We start from the raw sequence: 14074 nt of genomic DNA on the forward strand, positions 1-14074 counted from the left end.
TACTTTATACATTTTACTTTGTACTTTACTTTGTACTTTATACATTTTACTTTGTACTTTACTTTGTACTTTACTTTGTACTTTACTTTGTACTTTACTTTGTACTTTACTTTGTACTTTACTTTGTACTTTACTTTGTACTTTACTTTGTACTTTACTTTGTACTTTACTTTGTACTTTACTTTGTACTTTACTTTGTACTTTACTTTGTACTTTACTTTGTACTTTACTTTGTACTTTACTTTGTACTTTACTTTGTACTTTACTTTGTACTTTGCTTTGTACTTTGCTTTGTACTTTACTTTGTACTTTACTTTGTACTTTACTTTGTACTTTACTTTGTACTTTACTTTGTACTTTACTTTGTACTTTACTTTGTACTTTATACTTTTCTTCGTACTTTATACTTTTTACTTTACTTTGTACTTTATAGTTTTTACTGTACATTGTATTTTATACTTGAGTCCTTTTTTCTGTTTATGTTTCATATGTACTGTTAACGGATGCACTTTTTTATAAGTATCATATCATGTGCTGGCCCGGCCCATCTGTCACAATTTTGAAAGTCAATGTGGCCCCGAGCCGAAAAGCTTGCCCACCCCTGCTTTAGTTACATGTGATGTTAAGATCCAGGCTGAGAACGCCACGTCAGAAAAGTCTAAAGGTTTTCCTCTTCACCATTCTTAGTTTTTGTCTGTTTTGGGAGAGTAATCCTGTTGGAAGACTCGTGAGCAGTGACTGAAACTAAGCTTTATGACACTTGACAGTAAAGGTTTCTGCAAAAATGTCTTGATTCAATGAATATAATGCTAAAAAGCAGACCCAGAACTTTGTTGATTTACCTTCATGTTTCCCAGTAGCAACAGTTTTTCGTTTCTGGGTTCACCTAATTTTTGTGTCAAAAAACAGAGCTCATAAAAATCCTTTAAAAATGCCAAAACTAGACATTTTCAGGGCACGTTTTAAGGAAAACATTCTTTGGACCGATAAGACAGAACTGCAGTTTTTGGTTAAAAACCATGTTAACTCTATGCTAGGTAGACTTTGACAAAATAGAATGTAACATTGATTGGACCCTTGTGGATTCTATTAACCAAAAGAATACTGACAAGTTCAAATAGGTCATTTAAAGTTTAATAAAATAAAATAATGCAAATAAGTCATCGCCTTGACCAGAGGTCAACAACTCGTGGTTCTAGAGCCCCAAAGTGGGTCTTGGATCCAACTGTTGGGGCTAAATGTGCCTGCTAAGTAATTAGCATTTGATCAAATAGGATTTTATTATTATTTGTCCATTTTTAAATATTGTTACATTGAAAATACAATGGTTGTATTACTTTTGTCACCCAAATTAGGCATCACATCTGCCAATAGGTGCGAGTAGTTAAGATCTTGAGCCCAAATCCTGAACCCTAACCGACCCCAATTTTTTTAAAAATAAATAAATGTTTTAAAAATGTATACTAACAGAAAATTTGGATGGTAAAGTAAGAAATAGGTGTCATGAAATAGTTATATTGGAATTTTGGATAAAACAGAGAAGGCGCTGTAATGTAATTGCAATTGGAGGCGGAGCCTAAGAGCCAAAACAAGAATTTAAAGATAAAATATAAACACGTACCAGTACCGTTAAGAGTGAATTTTGTAAAAGCTTCAAATTGTTGAATATGCAAAAGAAACTATGCATATATATTTCAGCAAAAGGATTTTTATTAAGTAAAATATTTATGTATGTATTTATTTATTAACTTACTCATTACCTATCTATTTATGTCTAAAATGTCTTTTTCTGTGTCTGTATTCTCACCCTCTTGCTACTGTGTCAATGAAATTTCCCGAATACAGGATAAATTAAGTTATCCAATACAACCTGGATGCTGAGCAGGCATTTAAACAGTTGAAATTAAATCGAAGATCTATATTATCATATAAAAGATGTTTACAGTCTTGTTTGACTACGATTTCGTTACTAATGACTTTAATGCTTTAATCTGTTATCAGACTCGGGTTGGGAGTTCCGGGTCCTCACAAATGGAAAATATTAAATTTTTGGTTTAATTCGGGCCTGAAAAATCAAGGTAATTTCTCGGGTTTAGTCCGAGTGGGGTTTTTGGACCCATTGGGTCGGATTTTTTCAACCCGATCTTACCGCTAACACTCGTTTGCCCATTGCAAATCGGTCTAACAACCCGAATTATTTCAGCCTTCAACGTCGCCAATGTAGTATTGAGTTTTTTGGCTGTTACGCGGAATGTACGCAATTGGGACTCTGGCAAATTTTGCATCATATCTGTGAGCAGATGTTCTCTACCATGAACTTTCCAAAAAAAAAAAACGACTACTAACCCCTGACAGATGTCGTCTTACGCTCATGTTCGAAACTTAAAGTGGCCTAACCTGATGTGATATGTACCATATTTTCACGACTATAAGGCACACTGCATTATAAGGCGCACCCTCGAGGAATTACATTTTTTCCATATATAAGGCGCACTGTATTATAAGGCGCACTGTATTATAGGGCGCACTGTATAAAAAGGCGCACTGTATAAAAAGGCGCACTGTCAATTTTGGAGAAAATGTAAGATTTTTAAGTGCGCCTTATAGTCGTGAAAATACTATTGACTTCCAGGAATGGAATTTTTTGTATAAAGTCTTGCAGTAGGGGAGGAGCTATATGATGAAAGATTTTGTAAACTAAGATGGCATCTGCATATTTAACAGTATTGTTTCAGTTCAGGCGTTTGTGTTTTTTTAAATATCCGACAGAGGTGGTTTTTCGTTTTTGGTTTTCAGTTGTTTCCATATATAAGGCGCACCCTCAATGAATGACATTTTTTCCATATATATAAGGCGCACTGTCTATTTTGTAGAACATGTAAGACATTTAAGTGCGCCTTATAGTGGTGAAAATATGGTAATTGCTTTTGACTTCCAGGTATGAAGAAGCACTCACTTCACAGTCACCTCTAGAACCAGCTATTGTTGATGTCTTGGACTTTTTTTGTATAAAATCTTGCAGTGGGGGAGGAGCTACATGATAGAATATTTTGTAAACCAAGATGGCATCTGCATATTTAACAGTATTGTTTCAGTACAGGCGTTTGTGTTTTTTTTAATATCCGAAAGTGGTGGTTTTTCGTTTTCGGTTTTCTGTTTTTTCCATATATAAGGCGCACTGGATTCTAAGGCGCACTGTCTATTTTGGCGAAAATTTAAGACTTTAAAGTGCGCCTTATAGTCGTGAAAATACGGTATGTCGAGATTTAACAGCCAATTATCTAGGGACTAATATTTTGTTAAACTTAATTTTTTTTGTCAAAATGACCGATAGCTTTAGGTAATTCCTTTTGATTGGCAACTTGAATAGACACCAAAAAATTTCTGACCCCTGGCCTTGACAAATCAAAGTTTCTGAGTGAAATAGTAAAGCATACATTTTAAAAGCAGTGCATTTGAATACAATAATGTTGAACATAAACCAAAAACATTCATCTTTTTGATCGCCAAATAGAAGCAGAGTGAACTTGACATTTCTGTGACGCATGAAAGAACCTTGAATGCGTCTTCACTGTCTTCAATAGCGCAAATAGCTTCAAATGATGTAGTCAAAGATTGATTTGGAACTAGAGAGTCAGACCTCAAACTCAATATTGACTTTTTTTTCTTTCTTAAAAAGCCGCAGTGCAGATTTATAAGTGTAATTTCAATGGACGTAAACGGAGATAAATAACACAAAAGAACATTTCGACATCAAAACGTGCTAACGGCAGTTTTTAAGTCTGCCATAATTCAACACAGGTTTATGATCAAAGATGAGACTAAAAAAAGCTAGTATTGTCTTCATCCTTGGTTCACCGTGTACTTCTATAAACAAAAACAGAGAAAATTGAGCAAACGTTAAAAAACAAAAACTATGATCAGAGTGACCAATGTCAATAGAATAAAAAAAATTGCATAAAAATGAAACACATTTAGATACATACCGTATTTTCACGACTATAAGGTGCACCGCATTATAAGGCGCATTGTATCATAAGGCGCAATGTATTATAAGGCGCACTGTATTATAAGGCGTACTGTATTATAAGGCGCACTGTATTATAAGGCGCACTGTCTACTTTGGAGAAAATGTAAGACTTTGAAGTGCGCCTTATAGTGGTGAAAATACGGAAATTGCTATTGACTTCCAGGTATGAAGCACTCACTCACTACTTTACAGTCACCTCTAGAGCCAGCCATTGTTGATGTTTTGGATTTTTTTTGCATAAAATCTTGCAGTGGGGGAGGAGCTATATGATGGAAAATTGTGTAAACTAAGATGGCATCTGCATATTTAACAGTATTGAGTATTCAGTTCAGGCGTTTGTGTTTTTTTTTTTTAATATCCGACAGAGTTGGTTTTTCGTTTTTGGTTTTCAGTTTTTTCATATATAAGGCACACTGGATTATAAGGCGCACTGTCTATTTTATAGAAAATTTAAGACTTTTAAATGCGCCTTATAGTCGTGAAAATACGGTAATTCCAGTCCTCAAAATTGCTTTTAAATCGTTGAATTTTATAATTTCCCTCGTATATGCCATACCCTTAAGATATAAGTTATAAGATATGTTTTTTTTCTTGAATTTCATTCATAGACGTCAAAATAAATTCTGTTAAGCGTTTTTTCTGTTTATCTTTTCCCTATTTTGAATTAAATAACCATATTGGCTGCATTTTCTTGCATTATGCCATTTCATCTTTGCAGTTTCGTGCATGTCAACTCTAATTTGTGCGCATATAAGCCGCACCCTTGATAATTTTTTGTGCGACAAATATAGGGAATATGCAAGAAAATACGGTATCTATGACTACCTTACTACCCTAACCAACTTTTGTCCTAAATCTAAGGGATTCACTCATAAAAAACAGGGTTTCCAAAACTGTCAAAAATTAAAATCCTAGTTTTCACCTTATTCATTAAAAAAATAAAGTAACCAAGGGCATCTTACTGATAATTACCAACCAATCAACAGTCTTTTTCAAAAGAAAACAACTGCAAAATCCAATAAATGACATTTATTGTATTTTTGCAGTTGTAACAACATGCAAAACCACTCAAAAATCTCTTTTTTATCTTAACTAATCACTTCAATAGCAGAACACATGATTATTTCACTTTGCAAAACACTAGAAAATCAATTAAACGGGTGAAAAAAAAAATAAAGGCACTTTGGACAAACTATTGGAAAAAATCACAGAACCAATTTGAAAGTTTCAGTTTGAAAGTCCTCAAAACAGCCATTAAAAAAAGGGAAGAATAATGTGATGCTATTTGTTTATTTATTGACCAGAAGATATAGAAGAAAGAGAAATTGATCTCTTGGGGACTACAGGTTCGAACTGGGGTACGATCACAAAAGAAGCATAAAAAAAATAAAAAATAAAAGATGAGAGGCAGATAGAAAAATGGACAAAAGGCTTTTGAAAAAAAAAAAACGATGGACCACTTTGATAATGTGGTGGCTTGGGTGCAAAATAAGAAAAGGAAAGGAAAAAAATTGTGAGAAACCCCACTGCTGCACTCTCTTATCCCAGCGGGGGGTGCTTGAGTTCCTCAAACCTGCTTCTTGTGCAAGTTGTAAGTAGCAAAACCGAAATTCTTTGCTTTTAAAGGAACTCAAAGGCAACCAAAGTGGAATTATCAAGGGTTATTGTGAAGATGGGTTGTGAACTTCTATGTTTTTCTTGTATTTCATATGTTTTTTGATCATTTTAAATTGTGTACGCTGTATAAATACTTTTGTATGGGATATTTTAAGTACTTTTTTGTAGAAAACTATCTTGTTTTAGCCATTTTGGCTCTAATCTGGATCGTCACTGGTAGCAGATAAAAACGTCATTGTCAATTGCTAATGTTGTTATGCTATTAGCATGATACGCACATGAGCATTATCAACTTCCACCTTTATCACTATATAACTATAGCGGGTCAGCAAGCAATGTACCGAGACAGTCGAGCTGTCAGCGTTATACTGCGCGTGACTGGACGTTTGGTCGCCAGTCTTTTGGTCGCCAGTCTTTTGGTCGCCAGTCTTTTGGTCGCCAGTCTTTTGGTCGCCGGTCTTTTGGTCGCCAGTCTTTTGGTCGCCAGTCTTTTGGTCGCCAGTCTTTTGGTCGCCAGTCTTTTTGGTCGCCAGTCTTTTGGTCGCCAGTCTTTTGGTCGCCGGTCTTTTGGTCGCCAGTCTTTTGGTCGCCAGTCTTTTGGTCGCCAGTCTTTTGGTCGCCTGTCAAATGTACTTAGATATTAAACAGTACATAAATATTAACCTCTCTCTCTTAGATATTAAACTCTCTCTCTCTCTCTCTCTCTCTCTCTCATGAATATAATTTTGAGAGCTGGCTTCAACAGTAAACTCTCTGTCACCATTTGACTGATGACCAAAAGACCGGCGACCAAAAGGGACCAAAAGGTTGGCAACCAAATGATCGGCGACCCAAAGACCGGCGACCAAACGTCCGAGCACCCATACTGCGACATCTACAGAATCTTGAATTTAATGCATACTGATTGGGCATTTTGGATCAAATTTTAGACTTTTAAGTGTGCCATATGTGGGTAAATATGTGCCGAAAATTCCCCTTTTCACCACTTCACCGTTTCGCGTTACTCGGACGTTTGGTCGCCGGGACATTTGGTCGCCCAGATGTTTGTTCGCCAGTCAAATGGTGACAGAGAATAAGTACTGTTGAAAACAGCTCTCAACATGAGTTTAATATCTAAATATCTACTGTTGATTCATGAGAGAGACGTTAATATCTAAGTACTGTTTAATATCTAAGTACTGTTTAATATCTAAGTACTGTTTAATATCTAAGTACTGTTTAATATCTAAGTACTGTTTAATATCTAAGTACTGTTTAATATCCAAGTCCTGTTTAATATCTAAGTACTGTTTAATATCTAAGTACTGTTGAATCCAGCTCTCAAAATTATATTCACAAGAGTTTAATATCTAAATATCTACTGTTCATTAATGAGAGTTTTACTATATAAATATAGCGTGTCAGCAAGCAATGTACCCAAACAGTCAAGCTATCAGCGTCATACAGCGACATCTCCAGAATCTTGAATGTACTGCACCGACTGATTGAGCTCCTCGTCCATTTTGTAGAAAATTTTAGACTTTTAAGTGCGCCCTATGTGAGTAAATATGTGCCTCGTTGCATTTGTACGATTTATTATCGCTTATCGGGCGGATAAGTGGTTAGCGCGTCGGCCTCACAGTGCGGGACCAGGGTTCAAATCCAGGGTAGTCCACCTGTGTGGAGTTTACATGTTCTTCCCAAGCCTGTGTGGGTTTTCTCCGGGTACTCCGGCTTCCTCCCACATTGCAAAGGCATGCATGGTAGTCTGATTGGACACTCTAAATTGCCCTTAGCTACGAGTGATTGGTTGTTTGTCAACTTCTGCCTTGTAATTGGCTGGCCCCAAGTCAGCTGGGATAGGCTTTAGCACCCCCTGCGACACTAGTGAAGATAAAGCTAAGATAAAGATGAGATTTATAGCTTAATAAGGGGAATTGCAATTGTTAATATGGGTAGAAAATGGCCGATGTTGAGAGGTATAGGTTCACACTTAGTGAGGTGTGCAAAAAAATGGCTTTTTCTTCGTCTTGTTTGGGAACATTGCAGTATTTGAAGGCCAGAAAAGGCACAAAAGAGGCGGTAGATTTGACTCTTCGATAGCATGCGGCAGAGCAACAAAAGGTTGCGGGAAAAAGAGAAAGAAAAGTGAAGTGATAATGGGGGAATGGGACAAAGATGGTGGGCTGATAATGAGAATGAGAAAAAAAATGGAAAAGAAGGAAGGCTGTGCACATTTTACAACAGAAGGCTTAGAATGATGAAGGTAGGTGGGCGGGTGGGTCATGTCATAATGGGTGGGACGTCTTATAACACATTTTAAATCCTCGTTTGGATCAACGAAACAGTTTCTGAGTAAAGTGATGAAATTTAACCAGAAATAAATTGAAATATGTCTCTTGTAACTGTATAAATATGGCATTTCTGTGTCAATTTACACTTTTTTGTAACTAAACATGACTTTATATTGTTTTAAACACTCTAAATATTATTTTATTTAAATAGAAACTGTTTCTGAGTAAATTGATGATATTAAACCAGAAATAAATTGAAATATGTCTCTTGAAACTCTGAAAATGTTGCATTTTTGTGTCAATTTACACTTTTTTTGTAACTAAACATGAATTTATATTCTTTTATAGACTAAATATTATTTTTTTAAATTGAAACAAAGTTTTTGAGTAAATTGATGATATTTAACCACTAATAAATTGAAATATGTCTCTTGAAACTCTGAAAACGTTGCATTTTTGTGTCAACTTACACTATTTTTGTAACTAAACATGACTTTATATCGTTTTAAGCACTCTAAATATTATTTTTTTTAAAAATAGAAACAAACAGTTTTTGAGTAAAGTGATGATATTTAACCACTAATAAATTGAAATATGTCTTTTGAAACTCTGAAAATGTTGCATTTTTGTGTCAAATTACACTTTTTTTAACTATACATGACTTTATATTGTTTTAAACACTCTAAATATTATTTTTTTTAAATAGAAACAAACAGTTTTTGAGTAAATTGATGATATTTAACCACTAATAAATTGAAATATGTCTCTTGTAACTGTGAAAACATTGCATTTTTGTGTCAATTTACACTTTTTTTTAACTATACATGACTTTATATTGTTTTAAACACTCTAAATATTATTTTTTTAAATAGAAACAAACAGTTTTTGAGTAAATTGATGATATTTAACCACTAATAAATTGAAATATGTCTTTTGAAACTCTGAAAATGTTGCATTTTTGTGCCAATTTATACTTTTTTTTAACTATACATGAATTTATATTGTTTTATACACTCCAAATATTATTTTTTTAAATAGAAACAAACAGTTTTTGAGTAAATTGATGATATTAACCACTAATAAATTGAAATATGTCTCTTGAAACTCTGAAAACGTTGCATTTTTGTGCCAATTTACACTTTTTTTTAACTAAACATGACTTTATATTGTTTTAAACACTAAATAATATTTTTAAAAATAGAAACAAACAGTTTGAGTAAATTGATGATATTTAACCACTAATCAATTGAAATATGTCGCTTGAAACTCTGAAAATGTTGCATTTTTGTGTCAATTTACACTTTTTTTGTAACTATACATAACTTTATATTGTTTTAAACACTAAATATTATTTTTTTAAATAGAAACAAACAGTTTTTGAGTAAATTGATGATATTTAACCACAAAAAAATTGAAATATATCTCTTGTAACTCTGAAAACGTTGCATTTTTGTGTCAATTTACACTTTTTGTAACGAAACATGACTTTATATTGTTTTAAACACTCTAAATATTATTTTTTTTAAATAGAAACAAACACTTTGAGTAAATTGATGATATTTAACCACAAATAAATTGAAATATGTCTCTTGAAACTCTGAAAACGTTGCATTTTTGTCAATTTACACTTTTTTGTAACTAATCATGACTTTATATTGTTTTAAGCACTCTAAATATTTTTTTTTAAATAGAAACAAACAGTTTTTGAGTAAATTGATGATATTTAACCACTAATAAATTGAAATATGTCTTTTGAAACTCTGAAAACGTTTGTGTCAATTTACACTTTTTTGTAAATATACATGACTTTATATTGTTTTAAACACTAAATATTATTATTTTAAATAGAAGCAAAGTTTTTGAGTAAATTGATGATATTTAACCAGAAATAAATTGAAATATGTCTCTTGAAATTTTGAAAACGTTGCATTTTTGTGTCAATTTACACTATTTTTGTAACTAAACATGACTTTATATTGTTTTAAACACTCTAAATATTATTTTTTTTAAATAGAAACAAACAGCTTTTGAGTAAATTGATGATATTTAACCACTAATAAATTGAAATATGTCTCTTGAAACTTTGAAAAAGTTGCATTTTTGTGTCAATTTACACATTTTTTTAACTATATATGACTTTATATTGTTTTAAACACTAAATATTATTATTTTTAAATAGAAACAAACAGTTTTTGAGTAAATTGATGATATTTAACCAGAAATAAATCTAAATATATCTCTTGAAACTCTGAAAAGTTGCATTTTTGTGTCAATTTACACTTTTTTGTAACTAAACATGACTTTATATTGTTTTATACACTCTAAACATTATTTTTAAAATAGAAAAAAATATTTTCCAATGATTTGGTAGATAAAAAATCCCACTTTAAATCCAAATAACTTATTTTTGAGTTCAGTTTAAAACCTTGTGTTGCCAATTATTCACCATCTTTACTGTTAACATTGTATTTCGCCCCCCTGTGGTTACTTCAATTGCTTCGGGACATCTTCCCCAAGCATTTTTCATCATATTAATTGATCTGTTTTTTGATAAGTCACGAAGACATGTACAGGTAGAATCATTATGTTGTATTCCAATTACATTTCACACTGGGTTTGTCCTGCATCTCAATCAAATTTTTTTCATCTCAATTACCTCATTTGATTGCCTTATTATCAACGATTTATCTTCACAAAGTAAAACTACAGTCATACCTCTACTTACGAATTCCTCTAAGTACGAAATTTTCAGGTTACGAATTTTCTATATGCAAATAAGGGCCTTAAGATACAAATCCCCCCAAAAAAAGTAAATGTATTTCCTTACCCGTTATTTTATTTTGGAAAAATCCTTGCGACACTCTACTGGGCTTTCTCATTGGCTGTCACTCAACAACTACTATCCATTTTTCAAGATTCTCAAGATAAACAAATAAACTACCGTATTTTCACGACTATAAGGCGCACCACATTATAAGGCGCACCCTCAATGAATGACATTTTTCCATATATAAGGTGCACTGTATTATAAGGTGCACTGTATTATAAGGTGCACTGTATTATAAGGCACACTGTATTATAAGGCGCACTGTGTTATAAGGCGCACTGTCTATTTTGGAGAAAATGTAAGACTTTTAAGTGCGCCTTATAGTCTTGAAAATACGGTAATTGCTATTGACTTCCAGGTTTGAAGCACTCACTACTTTACAGTCACCTCTAGAGCCAGCCATTGTTGATGTTTTGGATTTTTTTTGTATAAAATCTTGCAGTTGGGGAGGAGCTATATGATGGAAGATATTGTAAACTAAGATGGCATCTGCATATTTAACAGTATTGTTTCAGTTCAGGCGTTTGTGTTTTTTTAATATCAAACAGAGGTGGCTTTTGGTTTTTGGTTTTCTGTTTTTTCCATATATAAGGCGCACTGGATTATAAGGCGCCCTGTCTATTTTGGAGAAAATTTAAGACTTTTAAGTGCGCCTTATAGTCGTGAAAATACGGTAAACCTGGTCTACATCGTAACCCAAGTTCATTTAAATTTGTTTTTGTTATGTTACAAGCGCGTTGCCATGCAAAAAAGGAGGTTATACCAAGTGTTTATTTTTCTATTACCACTGGATGTAGAAAAACGCAAAAAGAAAAACATTTTAAAAAAGCACTTACCCTCTTTGCCATATTGATGCATCGCATATATTCTTTGGCCAGATCTGAACATTTTAAAGTTTGCTGCCCATTGACCTTGTAGCATGATAGAATCTGAGCTTGAAGGCCTGGGCAGACGGCAGTAGTACTCCGAGACCTGCAAAAAACGCACACAAAAAAAAGAGAAATGTATGATATAGTGCTGGGATGTCAAACTCCCTTTGGTCTGCGGGCCGAATCCGGCTTAATTTGAGATCAAGCGGGCCGGACCAGTAAACTCATTGCAAAATTACACATACTAACAATAAGCCCACTTTTTCAAAACTGTATTAGTCACTAATACTAATAATTAGTGCAAAAAATGAGTAAATTATCAATATGTTTATTAACAGAATTGTCCTTTTACATTATGAACAATATATTATCAACAAGAGAATAACATAAGAACAAAAATAAATGTCAATTCATGATGTTTACACATACTAAAACACTGCGCCCCCTAGCGGATAATAAAGAACTACAAATTTTAAAGAAAATTCTTTTTTTTTTTTTATATAATGCAGTTTACTTCCCCGGGCCGTACCAAACCACCAGACGGGCCGGATCTGGCCCGCGGGCCGTATGTTTGACACCCTTGATAGAGTGAATAAATTTGAGCTGGAATAATGGTAGTTAATGATTGCTACAAAGCCACAAAAAACATCATTTTTTTATTTTAGCTTTTAACGGAGACCTTTATTGACTTTCATTTGTTGTGTTGATCCTTTGTTATTGCAGCCCTGTATTTGAACATGACGTTAAAAATTGTTTTCTTTACTTGTTTAATAATGGATCGTTTTATTTAATCATTTAAATTGGATTCTTTGTTATAATATTCACAGATAAAGTGTCAGGCTAAAAGACAACTTCTATAATTTATATTTTTGTGTGTTATTGGTTGTTTGAGGCTGCCTGGTGGATAAGTGGTTGGTGTGTCAGCCTCGCAGCTTTGAGGTTCTGGGTTCAAATCCAGGTTGGTCCACCTGTGTGGAGTTTTTAATCATTTTTTCTGTGTATTTAGTTTAAAAATCATTTTGTAAAATCTAAAAATGTATAATTCAAATGAAGTGTATAGATGTTTATTAAATTTTCATGATTTTCCCCCTTTTAAATCAATAATTGTCATTTTTTAACCCATTTTTCTGTGTTTTTAGTTCAAAAATAATTTTGTAAAATCTAAAAATATATAATTCAAATGTAGTGTATAGATGTTTATTACATTTTCATGATTTTCCCCATTTTAAATCAATAATTGTAATTTTTTTAACCCATTTTTCTGTGTTTTTAGTACAAAAATAATTTTGTAAAATCCAAAAATATATAATTCAAATGAAGAGTGTAGATGTTTATTAAATTTTCATGATTTTCCCCCTTTTAAATCAATAATTGTCATTTTTAACCCATTTTTCTGTGTTTTTAGTTCAAAAATCATTTTGTAAAATCTAAAAATATATAATTGAAATGAAGAGTATAGATGTATATTAAATTTTCATGATTTTTCCACTTTTAAATCAATAATTGTAATTTTTAATCATTTTTTCTGTTTTTCATTCAAAAATCATTTTGTAAAATCTAAAAATATATTTATAAAAATCCTAAAATAAACATTGTTTTAGATCTATAAAAACTGTATATTCAGGGCTTTTAATCCAGTTCTTTTAATCCAATTACAAAAAAAAATCTAAATATTATATCTAAAACTATTTTCCCCATTTTGATATAAATGACCATATCGGCCACATTGTCTTACATTATAGCATTTTGTCTTTGTCACCATGCAATTTCGTACATCTTTTTATGCGCATATAAGCCGTACCCTTGATTCAGTCTTCATTTTTTTAAGCGACAAATGCGGCTTTTATGCGAGAAAATACGAAAAAACAGACTAAACACTACCACTTGGTTTGTGATTAAGAAGCATTTAAGATTGTGTATTCTCAAATAGCACATATTACATTCATTTTCTCAACCACTTATCTTCGTTGGGGGGGGGGGGGGGGGGGGTCGACAACTGCGGCTTATATGCGAGTACAGTGTTCCCTCGCTAGTTCAGCTATCGCGGACTCAGAGCTTCACAGATTTTTTGGGGAAAAAATAAAAAAATACAAATATTACATAGAAACAACATATTTTACAGGTTTTTGTTGTTGTTATAACATGAATTTCACTCTCTCTACCCGTATTCTATATGGTGTACAGTGTTCCCTCGCTACTTCGCGCTTCAGCTATCGCGGACTCAGAGCTTTGCAGATTTTTTTCAGGGAAAAAATATATAAAAAATGTAAAGATATTAAGTTAAAATTATAAATTACATCATTTTACAAGAGGTGGAAACAAAATATTCAATAAGAATTAGTAATTGCATTAAAGAAATAGTCAATAACATGGTGAGAGTTGAGGAATGGCATTGATGACGTCATGGCTGTTTACAGGCGCCCCAAAAAAACAATGTTCACAACTCCCAATAACGATG

At 32.8% G+C, this 14074-nt stretch overlaps 1 protein-coding gene across 2 annotated transcripts in view; it reads right to left on the reverse strand.

Annotated features, from left to right (window-relative positions):
* Positions 1-1255: 1255 nt before the first annotated feature.
* chchd6a (coiled-coil-helix-coiled-coil-helix domain containing 6a) overlaps positions 1256-14074 on the reverse strand; it is a 38193-nt gene continuing 25374 nt past the window's right edge. For both annotated transcript variants that reach the window (XM_077731318.1, XM_077731329.1), the window contains 2 exons: positions 11584-11719; positions 1256-3867 (listed from right to left, as the gene is read on the reverse strand). In XM_077731318.1, the coding sequence (XP_077587444.1) occupies positions 3844-3867; positions 11584-11719 (160 nt within the window). In that variant the 3' untranslated portion in view covers positions 1256-3843. The remainder of the gene's footprint in view (positions 3868-11583; positions 11720-14074) is intronic.

This window comes from Stigmatopora nigra, chromosome 1 (assembly GCF_051989575.1).
Source record: "Stigmatopora nigra isolate UIUO_SnigA chromosome 1, RoL_Snig_1.1, whole genome shotgun sequence".
In the NCBI taxonomy this organism is placed as follows: Eukaryota; Metazoa; Chordata; class Actinopteri; order Syngnathiformes; family Syngnathidae; genus Stigmatopora; species Stigmatopora nigra.